At 36.0% G+C, this 20,082-nt stretch overlaps 1 protein-coding gene across 2 annotated transcripts in view; it reads left to right on the top strand.

Annotated features, from left to right (window-relative positions):
• Window positions 1-20,082, top strand: part of LOC148944427 (uncharacterized) — a 30,936-nt gene that overhangs the window by 3,277 nt on the left and 7,577 nt on the right. Inside the window, exons 2-4 of one of the 2 annotated variants that reach the window (XM_089100153.1) lie at window positions 8,650-8,999; window positions 11,600-13,525; window positions 18,301-18,434. In XM_089100153.1, the coding sequence (XP_088956279.1) occupies window positions 8,650-8,999; window positions 11,600-13,525; window positions 18,301-18,434 (2,410 nt within the window). Of the gene's footprint in view, window positions 1-8,646; window positions 9,000-11,599; window positions 13,526-18,300; window positions 18,435-20,082 lie in introns of both variants that reach the window. The other variant, XM_089100152.1, reaches the window with a different exon arrangement.

Below are 20,082 nucleotides of genomic sequence, written 5' to 3'. Positions count from 1 at the left end.
ATTGGACGCATATGTCCCTTTCCCTTTGGACGATAAAACCATTTCCGTTGATTTTGAATTGAATTTATCAAGTATTTTGGGCAATAGGTTGCATCAAGACTGGGCTGGGTAATTGTAGATAGAGAAAAGCCAAGACAGATAGTCCAAGTAATTGAGAGGCAAATGTTTAAATGGCTAGGGCACGGGTAAATGGCAGGAGTATGAATGACTCTCTTATTGGACACATACTTGTCAGGAAAATCAAACAGTTCGTGGTAACGAACTGTAAGTAAGGAGCGACCCGGCTCAATGGTAACCGAAACTCTAGAAAACGGGTTTTTGATACCAATAGATATATCAAAAGAATCAGATTTCAATGCTGATTTCAAATATATAACTTTCATCAAGTTTAGAGCTACCCATCAAAAGTTACGGGCCTGAGAAAATTTGGCTGATTTTCAAAAAAGGGAGGAAAGACCCCCTAAAAGTTATAGAACCTTAAGGAAAATCACACCATCATATTCAGCGTATCAGAGAACCCTACTGTAGAGGTTTGAAGCTCCTATCTACAAAAACGTGGAATTTTGCATTTTTTGCCAGAAGAAAGATCACGGATGCGTGTTTATTTGTTTATTTATTTATTTATGTTTTTGGTTGTTTTTTGTTTTTTTTTCCCAGGGGTGATCGTATCGAACCATCGATACTAGATTATTGTGGGAGGGCTTATTGGAATTGAAATTTAAAGTTTTAGTACTCTTTTTAAGTGACAAAAAAAATAGAGTGCACCTAGGCCCCCTCCAATGCTCATTTTTTTCCCAAAGTCACCCGATCAAAAATTTGAGATAGCCATTTTGTTCAGCATGGTCGAAAATATGATAAAAATGTCTTTTAGGATGACTTGATCCCCCAAAGTCCCCAGGGGGAGGGCTGAAAGTTATGAACTTTACTCAATGTTAACATATAGCATTGGTTATTGGGAACTATACAGACTTTTTCAGAGGAGATTTTTGCTGGTAGGTGGGGGAAGGAGCGGGTCGGGGGCTATATGGAAGGAACTTTCCATGAAGGAAGTTTTCATGGGGGAAGGGACATTGCTATGAAGGGGGCGCCGGATTTCCCAGCATTATTAAAGAAAAAGATCAGGAATTAAATAAAAAAAAAACAAGTTTTTCAACTGATCAACTGATTGTGATTAAGAGGTCATTTTTAAAGAACTGGGAAAAAAATTCGAACTATAGTTTAAAGAGCAGGGTATTGACTAGGGGGCGAACCCCCTAATATACGTGTTAAAAATTTATGAATAGGCCTATAGAAGTTCGTTACGTAAGTTAATTCTAAGTTACGTATATTTATTACTAATAAAAACGTTCGTAAATAAAATTAAACAAGTTTCGAGAAAGCCATTTAACCAAATATAATATGCAACTTTTGTTTTAATTATTCATTTACAGTGAGCGAATATCAAAACCTGCATTAATTCAAAGACGTTCAAAAATTAAATAAAAAAAACAAGTTTTTTTAACTGAAAGTAAGGAACGATGTTAAAACTTATAAGGAACAGAAATTATTCCGTATATGAAAGGGGCTGTGCCCTCCTCAATGCCTCGCTCTTTACGCTTAAGTTTGACTCTTTTTCCAAACCCCGTTTTCTAAAACAATAAAAAACTTTGGCGCAAACACCGAAACGTTGAGGAGGGGACAGCCCCTTTCATATACGGAATAATTTCTGTTCGTTTTAAGTTTTAACGTCGTTCCTTACGTCCAGTTTAAAAAAACATGTTTTTTTTATTTAATAAGAAAAAAAAACGGGTTGGACGCATATGTCCCTTTCCCTTTGAACGATAAAACTATGCAAGTGCTGTATCAAGTATAAGTCACGAAAATCTTGTTAATTTTTGTCAACTTTTTAACTTTTTGGCATCCCCACTTTCAATAAAAAAAAATCAAGGTACTATCACTTAAATATAATAACTCCCTATGCCCCTCCCCTTCTGGATACCATCTTGATAGGATACCGTCTCTGCTATAAATAAAAAAATAATTAACTTATTGGCACCCCTGCTTTAAAAAAAAAATCGAGGTATTATCATTTAAATATGATAGTTGAATACCCCCCTCCCCCCCCTCTGGATACCACCTTGATAGGATGCTGTCTCTGCTTTAAATTAAAAAAATCAACTTTTTGGGATTCCTGCTTTCAATAAATAACATTTCGAGCTATTATCATTTAAATGTAATACCTCCAGACCCCCCTCCCCACTGGATACCGCCTTGATAGGATACCGTCTTAGCTTTCATTAGAAAAATAATTTACTTAATAATTAACTAGGTGACTATATGCTTCAAACAAACACGCAAAATAACGTTAAACAGCTTAGTGTTCCTTGAAAAAAAATTGAGGGTATGAGCAAAGGGGTACAAAGACAACAACAAAAATGTCGAAATTATTCAGATATACCTCAAATTATTGGAAAACTGAGTGATAGATTTGCAATGGCATTCGATAAGATCTAAAGAATCTAATTACAAGAGAGCACAAACAAAAGCCAAATATGGCCAGTAGCCTATGAGAAATCGCAAAATACCCAAGACAGTGCACAAGCCTTGATGCTGGGGACTGGGTCTATCAAAATATTTCTATAGTTTCCTAAGAAACTCGATATCAGTCTATTCCGTTTACAACTTAAATGAAAAAAATAATTATCTGTTTGGCATTCCTTATTTCAAAAAAAAAATATAGGTATTATCATTAACACATGATAGCCCCCTATCCCCCCCCCTATCGACAATAATTTACGATTCATTTATGAATCATATTTTTGGGGTAACTTCCGGTTCAATCTTTAATTCCCCAACCTTGTAAATAGCTTAGTCTATAGCTAGATTTTGTCTCAAACGAAGGTTTTTTTTTTTGGGGGGGGGGGGGTAAAAATTTTCCAGAAAGAAGATTGTATTTTCTATCAGGTGTTCAATAATTGAGTATTAAACATTAAGAACATCTTATCTAAAAACAGCAACAAAAAAAAATCTGCAAACTTATCTACAATTCAGCTGTAGAAACAATCTGTCGGCTGTCAATTTCAAAATCCAACAAAAGGCTGAAGCTGTATAGTAGTGAATGCGTTCTATAATTCTATTCAACTTTAAAATAAAATTCTTGACTACGAATGATGTAAGAAATAGCAATTGGGAAACTGCATTCGAAATGATTTAAACTCATTTTATAAAGACGATATTTTTTTTTGTCAGCATATGAAGAACTGTGTATATTGCAATATTTGCAATAGCATATTGCATCTGTCTGGTTTTTATGCAAAGTAACAAAAGAGACGAAAATTAATGAACAAGAGAGTAGTGAAGAATTATGGTACGCAAAGTAATATTTGGCAGGGAAAGTCACTGGTGATAAATCGCTAAAGGGGGCACCGTGATTGCGTGATTTTCGGAGAGTCGGGGAACCAAATTTTTTTTCGTGGTGACGCGTAGATTTTCGGCGAAATATCCGAAAATTCAGGAATAGTGCAAGCCCTGCTCGATTTCTAATCAAGAAAATTGAAATACTAAGCCACATGAGAAGGAAAAGCTCCGACTATGCGGTTGACACAATATAGAATTGCCGCAAAATTAATTTAAAGTCGACCGAACGCCGCCACCTCCGTCGGCGGCGTGCCTGCGGCGCACCGGCTGCGGTTGACCGTGCCTCTCTTCGGCGGCGTTCGGTCGATCCGCCGGCGCGGCGCCGGGGTCTACCGGTGGACATAGTTCCGATGTGTCGGCTTGGAACTATATTAAAGGTAAATATGACATAATTGTCGGTATATATATATATATATATATATATATATATATATATATATATATATATATATATATATATATATATATATATATATATATATATATATATATATATATATATATATATATAAATAAATAAATGATGGCCTGTATCATGCAGGAACACAAGTAATGTTAAAAGCACTGGTGTATTTGCTGCTTCTATAGAAAGGAAACCATTGTTGCTTTGGTCAATCTCCATGAGAATGTTTCATCAATGCTGTCTGGACTGTGGATTTTCCTTCGATTCCAATTTATTTGCAGTAATTCTTTTAGAATACCTGGATGAGATGAATAGCAGGCCATAGATGAAGATTAGGAAAATGCTTCGTATTTCTTTAATTGTAAAACAGCACATAAGAATAGACAACTTTTAAAGCTTACATAACCTATTGATAAAAACTGAAACACAAGTCTTGTTCTAAAGTGGTGGAGCAAATTTGGTTAATATAATTTCTTGTTTTAATAAATTATATCAAGTTTGAAATCTGAATAACATCCATTAATTACAAATGTGTCAAGAAGTTCAAAAGGGCGTTAATGTTGAAAGTTACATGAATTAATCAAGATGGTTGATTAAAATAGGTAGATCTATTGATATTGAACACGCATCATGTACAACCTGTATAGCTTTGAGGCCCACATAGTTGGCAACAAACATGTGTTCACCATTCCAAGAATAGTGAAGGACTTTTGATATTGCTCCCTTCATCATAGTTGCAGTAGACTAGTGGGTGTAACATAGCAAACCACCTAGAAATCCTCAGTTTATAGCAAGAATATGGTACGGTTTTAACTTTTGCAGTTTTTATGTTGACATTGACATTTTTAATGTTGTGCATAATCTCACCTGAGGCCAAAAGGATGATATTTGCTTCTTTTGCTTTAAAACACTGAAGGTGACAACTCATTAAGACAATGGTAAGTAAACATAGCGTTATGAAATGGAGTTGCCCTACATCCTACACTTTTATCTTCTTGAAACATGCACTGTGTTTTTTATTTGTAGCATAACCACCAATCAAGTGAATAAACTTATTCTGTCGAATTTGCACATGTTTAAAATCTAAATAAAAGCTGCTAGCCCAATAAGGATTAATAATTGCGCAATAAAAAAAAAAGAATATAACTCGGTTTGGCAAACAATGTTTGAGCCTTTGTAGGCTAATGAAGGTAAAACCCTATGTATCATTAAAAGATAAACCTGTTGCACGGAGATGCCAGATAATAAAAATCTACCACTAAGATCAACTAGTTTTCTTGTCGTAATAAAAGCAATAAAATTGTTTTTTTTTTCTATGTTAACTGTTAATTTCTTCAGACTTCTGAATAAATAGAATTCACTCAAACATAATTAACTGTACAAACAAGGTCATCAACAGATGGACTAAAAATCATCTTGCGTTGTCATCCACGAACGATGTTAAATAAGTGCCAGAGAGATAAAACTTCATCATATACGTGTAACCTAAAATAAGGCCGGGCCGAAAACCAAATCCTGAGGAACACCACGATTGATCAATTGAGGACTAGGAACAACGTCATTAAGAACAACTTGAGTAGAACTTCCTTTAAAACAAGACACTACCCAATTCAAACGTAAACCTTTAATTCCCAAGGTCTCCAGTCTTTGCATTAAATGCGTTCTTAAAATCTGCCAAAACAGCAAGAGGTTTTTTTTTTCTTTGACCGACCTCAAACATTTGTTGAAAAAACCACAGAGATACTGAAGTGGACGGGTGGTTGAATGGCATTTGGGGAAATCAAATTATACATCACTTAGCAATCTATATTTCATTAGTTGTTGATAGATACGGTAATTGTTATTATTATTTGTTTTTTACCCACGCTATACAAAAGTATAATACGTGGAGTAACACAAAGAAAAACACATAAAAAACAACGCAAATCAATATAGAAATCGAAGGGAACCAGTTACAGAGTAGCACGTAGAATATAAAAGACACTAAAACAAAAGAAAAATAACATGAAAGGAGGGAAAAAGAAGAAGAGAGAAAAAAAAATCACAACTTGCAGAATCTAATAAACAGTAACATAGAGGAATATGGACACAAGCTGTCATTATTATTATCATTATTTGATTTTTACTCACTCTTTACAATACTAAAAGATGGGGAGTAACCAAAGAGAGAAAAACAAATAAACAAATTAAGGAAAAATAACTTACGACTGAAAAAACCTGATAAGGTGGTGGTACAGAGAAAAACGGATACAAGCGGTATTTGAAAGTTTTCTGTGTAGTACTTCCAGTTTTACAGTAATATCAGGAACAAGAAATGTGTTAATATGAACCCGGTGTTTAGTCCAAGTTGGAAGAAACAACAAAAATTTACAAAATCTAAAATAATTAATCCGGATTCTCTTTAATTTTTTTTTCTTAAGATGGGGAAATATTTCAGAAGCAAAAAGAATTGAATGGTCACAAAAGTTGAGTAGAGCTTGGCCAACGCAAGTTCATTATATTTACCTCTGTTGGCCTCAATCTTAGCATACCCCAATTGAATTTTCTTTTTAATATCGGAGACTGTGCAATGGCGCAAGCTTGGAAGACTATTAGTAATAGAAATACCAAGCCATTGAAGAGAATCTACGAGAGGGATAGTAAAGCCACTACAACGATGGGGAGTACTAGAATTTTTATTAAAAGAAAGAAATTCACATTTATCTACATTAAGAGAAAGGCCTATATCCGAAAAAGAAGTAGCAACACGAGAAACGATGTTAGATAGACCAGTTTTAGTACGGCTTATAAGAACCACTTTCCAAGCATCTTGGAAAACAACGAGAACTGACTTGAAAGTACGGAGATTGATTTCCAGTAGAATTCAAAGCTATGTTTTGAGTGTCTTTTACCCTGCTGGTCAACCGTTTAACCGTTTTTTTTATGGTTTTAACTTATTGTTCACTTTTGCATCTCTCCAACTGGAAGATAAGTCCTTCATCCCCGTGGTCTTGAAACTCGGGACTACCAAGTGACTGCGCTCTGCTCATTTTCCTTTCAGACTGTACAATCGATTTTTGAAAAGTACTTGGCAAAATGTTCTGCTGCCTGAGCTGGTTCACTAACAGTACGACCCTTCACTTCAATTGATTGGGACACGCAACTTCCTCGTTTCTTTTTTCAACTCTGAGCTCACTAATGATTTTCCAAATTTCTTTTTGATTTGCCTTTTTGTTTCATTGAACTATAAATCAAGATACTTGTTTTTCTTATCTGTCAATTCTATTGTATCCAATATAAATAATCTTGAATTCCGCCAAATTGTCCTCTTTTCTGTTTTGAGGTAATTTTCGTACGATAAATTCCTACTTACGATTTCCTGTATAATCTCAGTATCCATCCTTGGTTTTCGTGGAACATCCTTCTCATCCCGAAGTGCTTTATGGGACATGTTCTATCAAATATCGACCAAATTATCGAACAGAATTTTTCATAAGCCTCTGGCGCGTCGCTCTGAGTCTCAGCTCTTAACTCTACCCCGGATTCATGTAGGTTTTCCTTTTTTGGTGTCGTATTTTCCTTTTTTTTAGCTGCTTTTGTAGCTATCGTGTCGTGGTGGTTACTCTTCGAATCTAAAAGGTCGAATAGAAAATCCCTCAAACATATAGAGTCCAATCTACTAAAAGACACTCCCGACACCAAATTATCAAACCCTTCAAGGAATTACCGTACTCTTGAAGAATACTGGACAGCTTAAACATAATGCTAATGATTAATTTTCACTTTCTAACTTCTGTTTTGAAGCAAATGCTTTTAAATTTATTTACATTCTGGACTGTTAAACCGTCTCTAATCAAATAATTTATATTCTTTTTTTTATACCAAAAATCTTAGACCACCACGGTTCTTATTTTGAGCCTCCAATTCTCAACCTGAAAAAGCAAACAACGACAGGGATTGATCTGAATCCACAACGTTTCGCACAACCCCATACTATCAATATTACCGTAATCATCAAGAAACATCAAAATATCAAGATAACCTGTAGTTACGTGACACTTCCATGACCCATACAAGCTTGTCCAAAGAGGCTTTAGATTAATAAGCGGTGGGTCAATATCCTGACCAGTCTGTGCTTCAAGTATAGCCTCAGTTCGGTATGGGTCATTAAAGCACTTGGTTAAAGAAGATTAATTAGCTGTCATCAAAAATGAAATCACGCGAAAACAAGCAAAAATATCAAACCAGAGGGAAGGAAAAACTGTGTGAAAATATGATAACAAGAGAAAATGAAAAAGAAAGCAAAAATGTAAAGAAGCTAATGATGGCAAAAAAAAAATCGTAGAAACCAAGCAAATACACCACAACGACACCAATGGGGTAATACATATTATCAATACATCTTAATGACATTCATGCTATTAACAGTATGATTGAGACCCTCCAAGATTACGTCTCGTTACCGAATTTCAATAAAGGTTATTTTTTCTGTTAAAGAGAAAATTATTTTTGTTATATAGCCTATCATTTTTAATCTTTTGATGGGTTGGCAACTACGACATTCAATCAATGGTAAACATTGAACTTGACTAAGCGAGTCCTCAAATGTAATTTTGACTATTCTAAGCTCTCAAAGTGAACTCTTTTTTTTGCAGGAGCTAATTCAGGTAGTAGACTTAGTTCAGATTATCTATTTTATCCTATGAAACCAGTAGGATATGGCGATTTAGCCAATGCGAAACCACTATAAGTGTTGGTGCCTCGTTTAGCTATGAATTGAGAAATGAATCTGATTTTTTCAACTGTTAACACAAATCTGATTTATTGCCTACTTCTAACTATTGTTATTATCAATATTTTTCATTTAGCAGAAGAGAAAAGTCTTGAAGAACTCCGAAGGAATAAGAAGAAGAGACGAAACAGAATAGTTGAACCACCCACTAAGCGACCAAAAGTAGAGACTTCACATTCAGAAGCTCGCAGAAAATCAAATAGGATCACTAGGCAAGCGAGGTCCACGGTCTCTACCAAATCAAAATTCCCAGTTTCAAATGTGTTACCTTATAAAGAAGCAACAATGGTCTCTCCAAGAGTTTCGATGCGAATCAGAGACAAAGGCGGAAAAAAACGAAATTTCTACGGTTTCGAGGAAGAGGATGATGACGCCCTTCCTTTATCTGTGGTGCGGGACTCTGTTATTAAGGACAATGGTATCCAAGAAGTAAGTAGTTTTATTATTTGATTTGTGTGCAGGGATATCAATGTGTTTGTGGGGGGGAGGGGAGGGTTTTCACTGCTCCGCTAGATTTTGGAAAATACCTTTTCTTTGTATTTTTATTTAAAAAAAAATAATTAAAAACAAACAAAATGCCTAAAAATCTTCGTGGATTGGTGCCACTTGAAGTGTGTATTTCTGATGATACAATTTCTTTTTTCCACCAGAGTAGCAGAAAACAGGGAGGATTTGTGTTTGGTATGTTCTTAATATAGGTAAAGGGCAAATATTAATCATTATTTGAAGATTATGCAACTGTAGTGAACACTTATATTTTCCAAAAATTAAATCCGTTGAAGCCAAACGCTAAGTGGGTTCATTATAGAAAAAAATCTAGGTAAAGCCTGGGAAAAATGCAGCTAATTTTCGAAGATCCTGGAGAAATATAAGAGTTTCAGCAGACAAAAACAACAAAACGATAACGGCAATAATACCTATGCCCTCTGAAATATCTGAATTACGTATTGACATAATCCTTGTTTTATTTTTTACTTTCAAGTCTTAGGGTGCAAATCGGTAATTTCAGTTGAATTAAGAAATTCTAATGTGAACTCAATTCCTGCTTCTTGTTTATCTTTTACAGACACTAAAATAACACGTTCCTTATACTTAACACGTTTCTTGGTAATTTTGCACGTGTGCTTGTGTGATGTCTTTCCTTCCTGTTTATCCCTCACAGACTCACACACGCTGAACTAACACGTTCCTTCATTCTATTGTAACTTTGCTCTATTTTCTAACCCCAGATTTTATTGTGCAACGTTTTCGCTAGCAATTCAATGTGATTTCTGCTGTTTCTTGTTCCATACTGTTTTCTTTAGCTGTTTGGAGTCATTTTTTTGTAGTTGTGCATGCGTCATAGATATTAAAAATGATACGACCAACCCTGGAGAAAAATTTGGTCATTTTTGCTCTTTGAATGTGTATAATAGTGACGTCACTCCAGGATGGTTAAGAAATTCAGGTGTGAATTCATTTTCTCCTTCCTATGTATCTTTGAAGACGCTAAACTAAAACTTTATCATTCTGGGTGGAAAATCAACAATTTCAAATGAATTAAGTAATTTTGCCGTGAATACAATTCTTTCACAGACTTGTGCACGCTAAACTGACACATTCCTTCATTCCATTGTAATTTTGCTTTGTCTTCTAGCCGCAGATTTCGTTGGACAACATTTTCTCTTGCAATTCAATGTGATTTTGTTCTTTGCCTGGCATCTGGCATCCTGTGTAATTTTGCACGCGCCATGGATACTAAATACGATATGACCACTCCCTGGGGAAATGATGTAATTCATGTTGTTGAAATGTATGTAAATATGACGCCATTTACATGATCCCCCCCCCACACACAAAATTAAGACTTTACACGAATTTTCTCAAACTCGTGACCTATCTACATCGTTTTTATGCGGCTAGAAAATCCCAGGGTACCAATTTTCAAAAAAAAAGAAAAAATATGGAGCCGTTTTCAAGGAAAAACTTATAAACAAATACATTAATGTATACACAGTTGCTCATTTAAAGAGAGTAGATAGAACGTGTTTGTAGGTGGGCAGCTGCCTAGAAGTAGTAACAACTGCAACATTTCCATGAATGAGAAGGCATCATGTGTTGAGTTGATGAGTAAAAATCTGGAGGAAACACATTTTTGAAGTCCTAGCTATCGATTAGCTTTAATACGGCCATTTCTGTTCACAAAAACTTAAAACTTACCACCTGTTGGAAAATTCCTGTCAAGTTTGAATTGAAACTTCTTGTTACTGGGAAAGTTCCCCAGTGGTAGATACTGTTTGACACTTTATGATTTGCACTCTTAAAATCCCCCCCCCCCTAAAAAAATGTAATTAGCTGAATGTTCTGAAATATTGTAAAAGCAGTGTCGAGAAAGCAATGTACTTGTATTAAAAAAGTTGTCCCATCATCGGTGTGTTCTGGATTGATGGGCACTGGAGAGGATAAGCTACCCGCATACTGAAGTGGGATCAGCATTCTTATAAAAGTGTTAGTTTCGAAGAAAAGGATGAGTTTTAGTACAGTCATAAGCAGTACTTTCACAAAAATACACTTACCAATCGATCCGGAGGCAGGGTGGGGGATAAGCCGTAACTTATCTATATAATGATTTTTTGTAGGTTTCCAACTCTTGCACAACGCTGAACACATGTCACCCGCTGTTGATTTTTTCTTCTTAATTGAATATAGACAAAAAAGATGCTTCATTTGGAGAATCACATGTAATAGTTAATATAAGTTGTTATAAAGTAACCTATAACACCAAAACTAAGCTGTAGGCCTAAGTACTTACTAAAAAGAACACAAAGGAAGTAGTTGTTCCTTGTTAGTTCTTGTTATTGTTGTTATCTTTGAATTTACTGTCCCTATGTTAGGTTTTTTTTTTAATGCAGTATTTATGGAATGTTTTTCATTATTAGTATATACTTTATATCATTGCATTTATTCCAACTAAAAAAGTGATGTGTCGTCTGTCAACCGTATTCCTGTGGTTTATTAATTAAATCTTGATCATCTGCCTTTCTTTTCAGACTAACAAGGAAGCTAAAGCATTGTCTCTCAGTGCAAAGAGAAAAAAAGGTAGATCTTTAAGAAATGCTTCCCCTGCAGGAGGTGGAGGTGAACACACTGAAGTTGCAAGAATTTGTACTGTAGTAAGTAGTGCTGTCAAAACTACTGCAGAAATTGCTTCTAAAGTTCCCCTCGCAGCTTCGCCTGAAATAATTGACTTTGCGCCTCTTGTCAACTCAAGAAACTTAATTAAAAGTACAGAAACTGCGACCCCTCGTAGGCGAGGAAGACCTAGAAAAAAGGAGCATTTACAATCGAATAAGAATCTGCAAGTTGTAGAAAAAAAAGAAATTGTAGGTAAAAGCCGTAAATGCAATCTAAAATCACAAGATAGCTGTAGAACCTTGAGTACTACACTTAGTACAAATCTTGGGAATAGCAATAAGTGTGAGACTTACAGTGATTTGCATGTTCCTGAAAATGGTAGCTGCTTAGCCACTTCCAGAAATTTAGACACTACAAGTGAGAAGGATACAAAGGAAGAAAATAAAAACAAAACAAGAAATGGAGAAATCTTTTCCCATGCTATTGGAGAAAATAGTGAAGGCTGTGTAGAAAACATTTGTGATATGGCCTCTCAAAGTAATGCTACTGACAGTAATAAACACAAGTCAGGCTTAGGTGGCTTCAGTCAAAAAGATGGAAGTGCTCCTACTCCTGTGCAGGAAAACAAAGACTTAATTGACCTAGCCTACAAGAAAGAAGGCAATATTCGTAAAAGCTGTACAGTTGAAAGTGTAATAAGTGAAAGTAAAAATTCTGAAGATGTTGAATCTTCCAAGGATTCTACTGATGGATCTTGTGCTTCTCCTAAAGAAAAGGAGAATTGTGATCCAAAAACAAAGAATATGGCTGACGAAGATAAATGTGGATATGATCCGGAAAGCATTTTAATGTCTGTCGAGAAAGAGATTGTACATTCTTGCCTCACTAGACTAGAAACTGAAAGAATCAATAGTGAATGCATACCCGAGGAATCGTCGCTTAAATGTAATGATCCCTATGTAGAACCTTCTACCTCTAAGAGCAGTTTTGAGTTAAAGCAGAATACTGAAAGTTCTGAAGCTCAACAACTTACGTCTGAGCTAGAATCTTCTAAAAGTAAACAGAAGAATGAAGTGAGTGAAAATGATTATTTTCAGATACAGCATGACGGTAGAAATAGGCTACTAACAAAATTTGCTCATTCAAGTTTAAAAACAAATCTTCAAATTGACGAGGAGGTGTTGCCTTTAAAAAATGAAGAAATAGTTGATAATGAAAACGAGACGCAAACTGAATTGACCTTGAATGAAGTAGATCATTCTTTAAAACTGAATGGTGAAAAGAATCTTGCTGTTGAATCAAGTTCTTCAGCTGATAAATATGCATCTCAAGTGAAAATTAAACAAGAAAAATCTTCCGTGTCAACCCATAACCATTCAATGTCCGTAAACTCAGATAAAGATATAGGTATTAAAAAATCAAATAATGAGAGAACCTCAATTGTTAGTTTAGTTTGTAATGAAGTTCAAGATGAAAAAATTCATAGCAATGATGTTAGTCCAAATATCTTGACTGATCCTGCTAATGAAAACACTGTAGATAAGATGGAAATTTTAGACAAAACAGACGAGACCATTCTTGTTAGTGAATGTGAAGCAACTTCTAAACTGGAGAATTTGATTGTTAAAAATGAAAATTGTGAGAGAACGATAACATCTGTGAAAAAAGAAGATGATGTTGATATAGACATAGAGCAAAGTGATAAGTGCGTTGAAAAAAATTATTTGCAAGTATGTCCTCGAAAACCAGATCAATCTGAGTTTGAATTAGTTGCTTCTGGTTATGAAGAACTTAAGCAGCTAGTTGAAAAAATGGGGAAACAAATAAGGAGCAATGAAAAGGTTAGTACAAAAAAGAAGGTTCTTTTAAGCTCTGTAATGCCTTTAAGTTCCAATCTTTTGGTTTTTGTAATACGATGGAGTCTCAGTCCAATAATTTAGCGATCGTTTATTTAAGCAATTTAGAAATACAGACATGAATGAGGAATCATTTTGTTGTGTTCACTGACCCTTTATTAAACTCATTATTTCTGCTTGTAGAACAATTGAAATAATTGGATTTTTTTTTAAACTGCTAATTTGATATTAAATGAGAAAACGAAGGACAGCACAGAAAAACAAGGCAAGACACATAGTGACAAAAAAACAAAATGCCAACATTTGGGCCGGGACTTCCGCTAAGCCGTCATCATCTTTTTAGATAAGATATTTATTTCGAAAAATTTCTACTACAAGCCCCGAAGGGTCAAGTTCAAATTTCGGAGTCATAAAAAAACAAAACAAGTAAAAAAAAAATCATAAGAACAAGAAAACTCAATAACTGGCAAATAATGCCAAAATAATAATAACAAAATAAAAAATCATTCTTTAGTCAAAGTAATTAAAATGCAGTGTCACATTAAGTTAAAAAGGTAAAAACTGGTAAGACTAAAAGAATTAGATAATATATACATAAATTAAAAAAATTAATTTAAAGGGACATATAAACGGGGGGAGGGGGCAAGCGGACAAAATACAAAACTTGGGCAAGACTAGTGCCAAATAATAAAAGAGGAAAACTAGCAGGATATTTTTTTTTTTTTTTTTTTATGAAGGGGACAAAAGTTTTTTCATTTCTGAAGGTAAAGCAACGAATGAGGGGTAAAGGTAAAGCAACGAATGACTAAGTCACTAAGGCTAGGAATAAGTGAAGATGAAAAGGCGACGTTGGGTAATGAAAACATTGATCAGGTGGGCAGTTTCATTTACCTTGGTAGTATTATTAGTAAAGATGGTGGGAGCAGTGAAGATGTTAAAAGTAGAATAGCTAAGGCTCAGGGTGTTTTTTCACAGTTATAAAAAAAAAGTTTGGAAGAATAGAAAGATAAATCTGCAAACCAAGGTTAGACTATTAGAATCTACAGTGATAGCAGCGGTCAGATATGGCGCTAAAACCGATATATTTAGAAAAGCATACGACTGTTATTTAGATGCTTTCCAGAGAAAACGCCTACTGGCTATTTTGGGTATACGACGGAGATATTGTATTCCAAACAATAGAGTGCGCAAGAAATAACGTCCAGTTTCGCTCTACGGGACTATGATACGAGGTTGAAAGGAAAAGAAAGGTTGAGGTGGCCAGGGCACGTTGTGCGGATGAAGGATGACATATTGCCGAAGATTGTTCTTTTCGGCCAACCGTCTAGGGCTAAACGGAAAGCAGGTCGTCCTCGTCTGGGTGGGAGGATGTCATAAAGAAAGATTTAAAGGAAATGGAAACTTCGTGAGAGGGTGTAAAAAGGGAGGCTTTGAATAGATTGGGATCGAGGAGGAGCGTGCGTGACTGTGTTGGCCTCAGGCGGCTCGGTGCTGCGGTGAGCTGTTAGTTGTATTAGTAGTAGTAACGAAAAAGGAGGCTTGTGGCTTTAGGGCTTGTAGCGGGCAGTAGCTCAACTCTTATTTGTGATAATGTCTCTTGTTCTAAGTTTGTCTAGACTAATTTCTAATCGCTGGGGGCTTCAGTCATTCATTCCAAGAAATTTAGCTGAAACATTTACGTCTTTTATTTTCCACTGGCTGTGAATTACCTCGTTTTTCTTCATTATCCCATGTTGTCTCATTTTAGTCATGCTTAGCCAGAATGGTCTTGGAAATTATTTAATTAAAGATTATAAAATATTATAAAGACTATTCCTGACATATAATCAAATTGAATACATATTTGGAAATATTGATGTGTATTGGGGTAGCAGTGTTGGTATGAGTCTTATTTTTGAGTATGGAATGCAACTTAGGAGGAAAAAACACTGTTTTAACTTACAGAGCATATGGGTAGTACAAAATGATTTAAGAGCTAATTTTAAAGCCATTCCAGAGTACAGTATTTAGTTCATCACTTTTTTCTAAACTATAAGTATATAGAAATGGGGAATCAAATTTGCGTATGTGTAGAACTATCATGCTTGTAAGAAGAGAGAGAGATGGCAGTGAATTCCTTTATTGCCTAATTTACTTGAGATGAGTCTTTATTGTACTTGAGATGAGGTACATACTGCTACCAGCAACTCATTGCAACACCAAGCCACCTGAGGCCAATACAGCTACACATGCTCATCATCCTTCCCAATCTATTCAAAGCCTCCCTCCTTACACCTTCCTAGAAAATACATGACTGTAACGAGTTTCTAAGTTGACCGAAAGTCCTCCGCGCCTCGCTTACTCCTACCCAGATTTCATTTATGGTAGTGCATTTGATGTTAATCAGTGACTTGAGGTACTGAAGTCCAGCTACAAATTCAAGCTGTTGTCCATTAATTAATAATGATGAATTTGTTTCATTGGACTTGAACTTGGTTTTAGGAGCACTGAAATATAGGCTTACAAGGCTAACACTGTTTTGCACTTGCAATATTTCATTGGCACAGAAGGCCGATTTACTGAGGAGTGCGTCATCGTCTGCATAATAAAGATCCATCAGTTTATCATCGTTGCGCTACTCGAATCTGTCCTCAATCCACATGGAATTTTTGAATGTTCAGCAAATCGTATAGTTGAAGAGGATCAAGGGCAATGGACAACCATGCTTCATACTATAGAAGATTTCAAAGGGCTTCGTGAGCTCTCCATTCCTATGGTGTTGCTACGTGTGTTCTTGCAATAAAGTTTATTCAAATTCAGTGACTTTGGTGCAACTCCGTCTCCAAGCATAATCTCCCTTAATACCAGGTGAAGGGTTGAGTCAAATACTAATGTTTAGCCACCAAAAAAGACATGATTTTTTGGTCATAGATCAAACGCTGTATCATCAGAAAAAAGATGTGGTTACGATGACAACGATAAAATATTTCTGGTAGTGTTCATGCATGAGATGGCTTAATAACTTTTAAACAGTTGCTCTGGTCGTCCTTCTTAAACACAGAGGTTTTTCGTCCTTCCATTCCTTGGGGACGTAATTGTTCTTCTACATCATCTGCAGAAGGCTCTTTAATATGCTATGCCAATTCCCCAAAATTTACGGGGGGGGAAGGAGGAGGATTTCCTTGATTTTTTAATGAAGATACAAAAAAGAGTATTTTGTTTAAATCTAGGGGGTAGGAGCAAGTCCTGCCGGTAGCCAAGACATGTTGTCGTGTGACATCATAGCATAGGTTACTTTGCTTTTGCCTTACATTTACATGGTGCTACTTGGGAATTGTGTGGCCCAAAGGTTTCCAAGGTCATTGATTACTCTGGTATGTTAGCTGTCACGAAATGGGCTGTGTGGTTAAACATATATCACCCCTTCCACCAGATGCTCCTAGGATTTTCAGAGACATTTGGTACGGAGGTAGAATGCTTCAGCCTACTTGTCAAAGCCCAAAACTGCTGTATCATACAGGATGACTCTCACCGAGTAACCGACTCAAAATGTACCTGTAGAGCGTCTGTCTTGAATTGATAAATTTGGATGATTTGGTGCCCTTGACATTGGGGCTGCTTGTATCAGCTCTTCCCTGAATTTATTTTGGCCACGATTTTAGTTAAGAAGGTACTTTAGAATCTCGATCCGACGTCAGGGGCGTGTGGGGGCAGAAAGGGAGATGGAATATTTTCCGATGTTTCTTCTTCTAAAAAGGACGCTAGATCTCAGGATTTTCAGTTGAATGAGCCCTCTTCTGACCTTTTACGATCATCCGCTCTGTATAGTGAGGGCAGGAAAATAAATTGAACAGGCGAGACACATCGCTCCATACTGAGTCTATGCGCAGAGTTGACTAATTAATGACTTTAAAAAGCCTTAAATACCAAATTTGCGGAATGAAACGCCATTTAAGAGATATGTACTGTTTTATTTTGCTTTTGAACTATCTATATATTGTAATATCAGCCTCAGATTTATGCTCAAGAATCTTATAAATACTTTGACACAAACTGTCGTAGAAATTGCAAGCCATCTGTGAAGCAATGTAGGGTGGATACTATGCTTGTTTGTTACAAGATGCTTAAGTTTCAATTTCAGCCTCATTTTTAGAATTAGAGGATTCAAAATGCTTAAATACCAATGTAGAAGAATATTGAATGTTTGTTTGATATTTACTTCCCGTGTTGTGGTATTGGACACCCGTATTATGGTATTGTCATTGTAATCAGCCTATACAGAAGTCCTTGAATACGTAACAAGTGCAATGGAAATGGGAAGCCATTTGTGAAAAATTTGGGCTAGCTATTTTGTTTCGTTTTAAGACGTTCACATTCCAAATGTAGCCTCATATTTGTAAAGAGTGACTTCAAAATTTTTTTTATATTCTAGTTTAAGGAAATCAAACGCTTTTTCACTGAAATCTTTCCATTCCATCTAAATGATGACAATAAGTGAATATGTACTTATCGTTTTGAGTCATTTCGTATAAAATCATGAACAAGAACAACAAAATGACCTTTTGACACCTGGGGTCTCAAAATTGGATAGTGACTGGTAAGGCTCATTCCTTTTTATAAAAATCATGTTCACATATTTTTGCAGCTTTTTAGTTTTTTTAGCTTCTGTAACTTCTAAATTACAGAAGCTTTGAACCAGGTGGATGGAGTAATAATGTTGGCTCCAGGTAGCTCAATGCTGAGACGAGTGCATTTAACGTGTTCGTTTTTTTTAATTACAGACAAAAACAGGAAGATTGCTGAATAAGTTGCAGAGTTTAGTGAAAGAAATTGAGCCCCATTTGGAAGAAGTTGAGGAAGAAATCGCCCAAGTCAAAGAAAAACTGTATAAAGAACATAGGGAATACCTTTTGCGGTAAGAGTCTTTTATTTAAAGCCTTAACTTATATACTCATCGTCATGAAAATGCTTTTAGGGGCATTGGTAATAAGGACTATGGACAAAGTCCTTTTTAATGGTTGTAAAAGAGGATGAACTTCCACCGTTGAGTATGATTATCCTCTTTCCTGAGATACTATTGACTCTAAATGTTCCGTTCCATAGTCGACAAAAATTGAGCTATAACGGAGCCAGCTTCTGGAGATAGTTAAGAAGAAGAAGGATTTATTGAAAAAAAAAAATATCAACAAAAAATTATTGCTGCCTCCCCTAAAAAGCAAAGCTTGTCCATGGGGGAGGTAGAATAGTCTTGCAAAACTGATTGTGCCAATTTAGATACGCTATGACTTTGAAACTAGTCAACACACTACAACAGTATCCTATACCCTTCCTCCGAGGATATTTACCTCAAAACCCCTTAAAGAGTTTTACAGAGAGCAAATATTTATCACCATCTCTCTTGTAGGCCTACTGTTTACCTTGGGCAGTAAACTTCAGGCAGGATTATGTGATCAAATTCGTCAATCATCGATTGCTACGTGGAATAGGTTCTCGGGAAAAATAATCTGAGTAGGACATCTGTAAACTTTTCAGTAGGGATTTTGCGCTGTTTTATTTGTTATAATTAAAATCTGCTAGGATTAAAGGCCAAGAATCCTTCTCAACAGTGAAGATTTCTTTTGCAATTCCAAGTACTACTGTTCTGGTAATTTTATTTGAGGTAGAATGTGTATAGGACCATATGTCTTAATTACTTCATGTATCTGGATTTATTGAGCAAAAATGTGAATGGTAATTCTACATTTGAGTCAATTATGTGACGTATACCTGCTTGACTTTACACCAAGGAGATTAGGGCCACTCTTACCCCCCTCCCCCCCTTTGTGATTGGTTTGATGGACCTGTATAAAAAGATTAAAAAAGTCTTAACTTCAAGGAAATTGCAATATTGGGGTCATAAAATTCATTATTCTTTTAACAGATCCACTTCCATTTTGAAAAATTCTTAACTCTACTGAAATTTACTGGCTTGGTGTATTATTATTATTATGGCTGGACTTACAAAAATGACTCGATGCTCAGGCCACCAAAGCCTATTGCCTCCACACCGAAAAGAAAAGAAAATTGCACCAATAGCTGCTGGGCTATTGGTGACCTCTCGAGCAGGGTATTTTGAGATATTGCTTGTTTATCTTTTTTTCCCTTTGTAGAAAGAGCTTTCTTGGTAGCACTAAAGTGGCCTGCAATGTTTCCCCCACTCTTAAGAACCCCAGCTGCCAGCTGCAGACCGCCTTCGGCAAATAATACTTGTCCCTCAAAAGAGACAGGAGAGTCGCCCACCTCTTGCCAGCCATCGGTGACAAGCGGCCGTTGATCCTCAGAACTGGTACTACCAAAAGAACTTGTATTTCCCAACTCAGGTTGCTCCTCAAGGGATCTTTTCTTGCACCACGGTTGGTGCTTCATATGCCCAGGGGAATTGACAGTGTATTCCACAAAATAGTATGTCTTGTGGTCAGACACTGAGCAAGACGGCCAGTGGCTACAGTGACTGAGTTCATCAGCAATAGGCCCATATTTGTGATTTGATTCTCGGGAGACCCCCAGAAGTTTATCACCATTAC

This window comes from Artemia sp. Qi Xiang Cuo, chromosome 14 (genome assembly GCF_049724085.1).
Source record: "Artemia sp. Qi Xiang Cuo chromosome 14, ASM4972408v1, whole genome shotgun sequence".
Lineage (NCBI taxonomy): Eukaryota > Metazoa > Arthropoda > Branchiopoda > Anostraca > Artemiidae > Artemia > Artemia sp. Qi Xiang Cuo.
The sequence above is the reverse complement of the archived record's forward strand: the minus strand, read 5'-3'. Positions and strand labels throughout refer to the sequence as shown.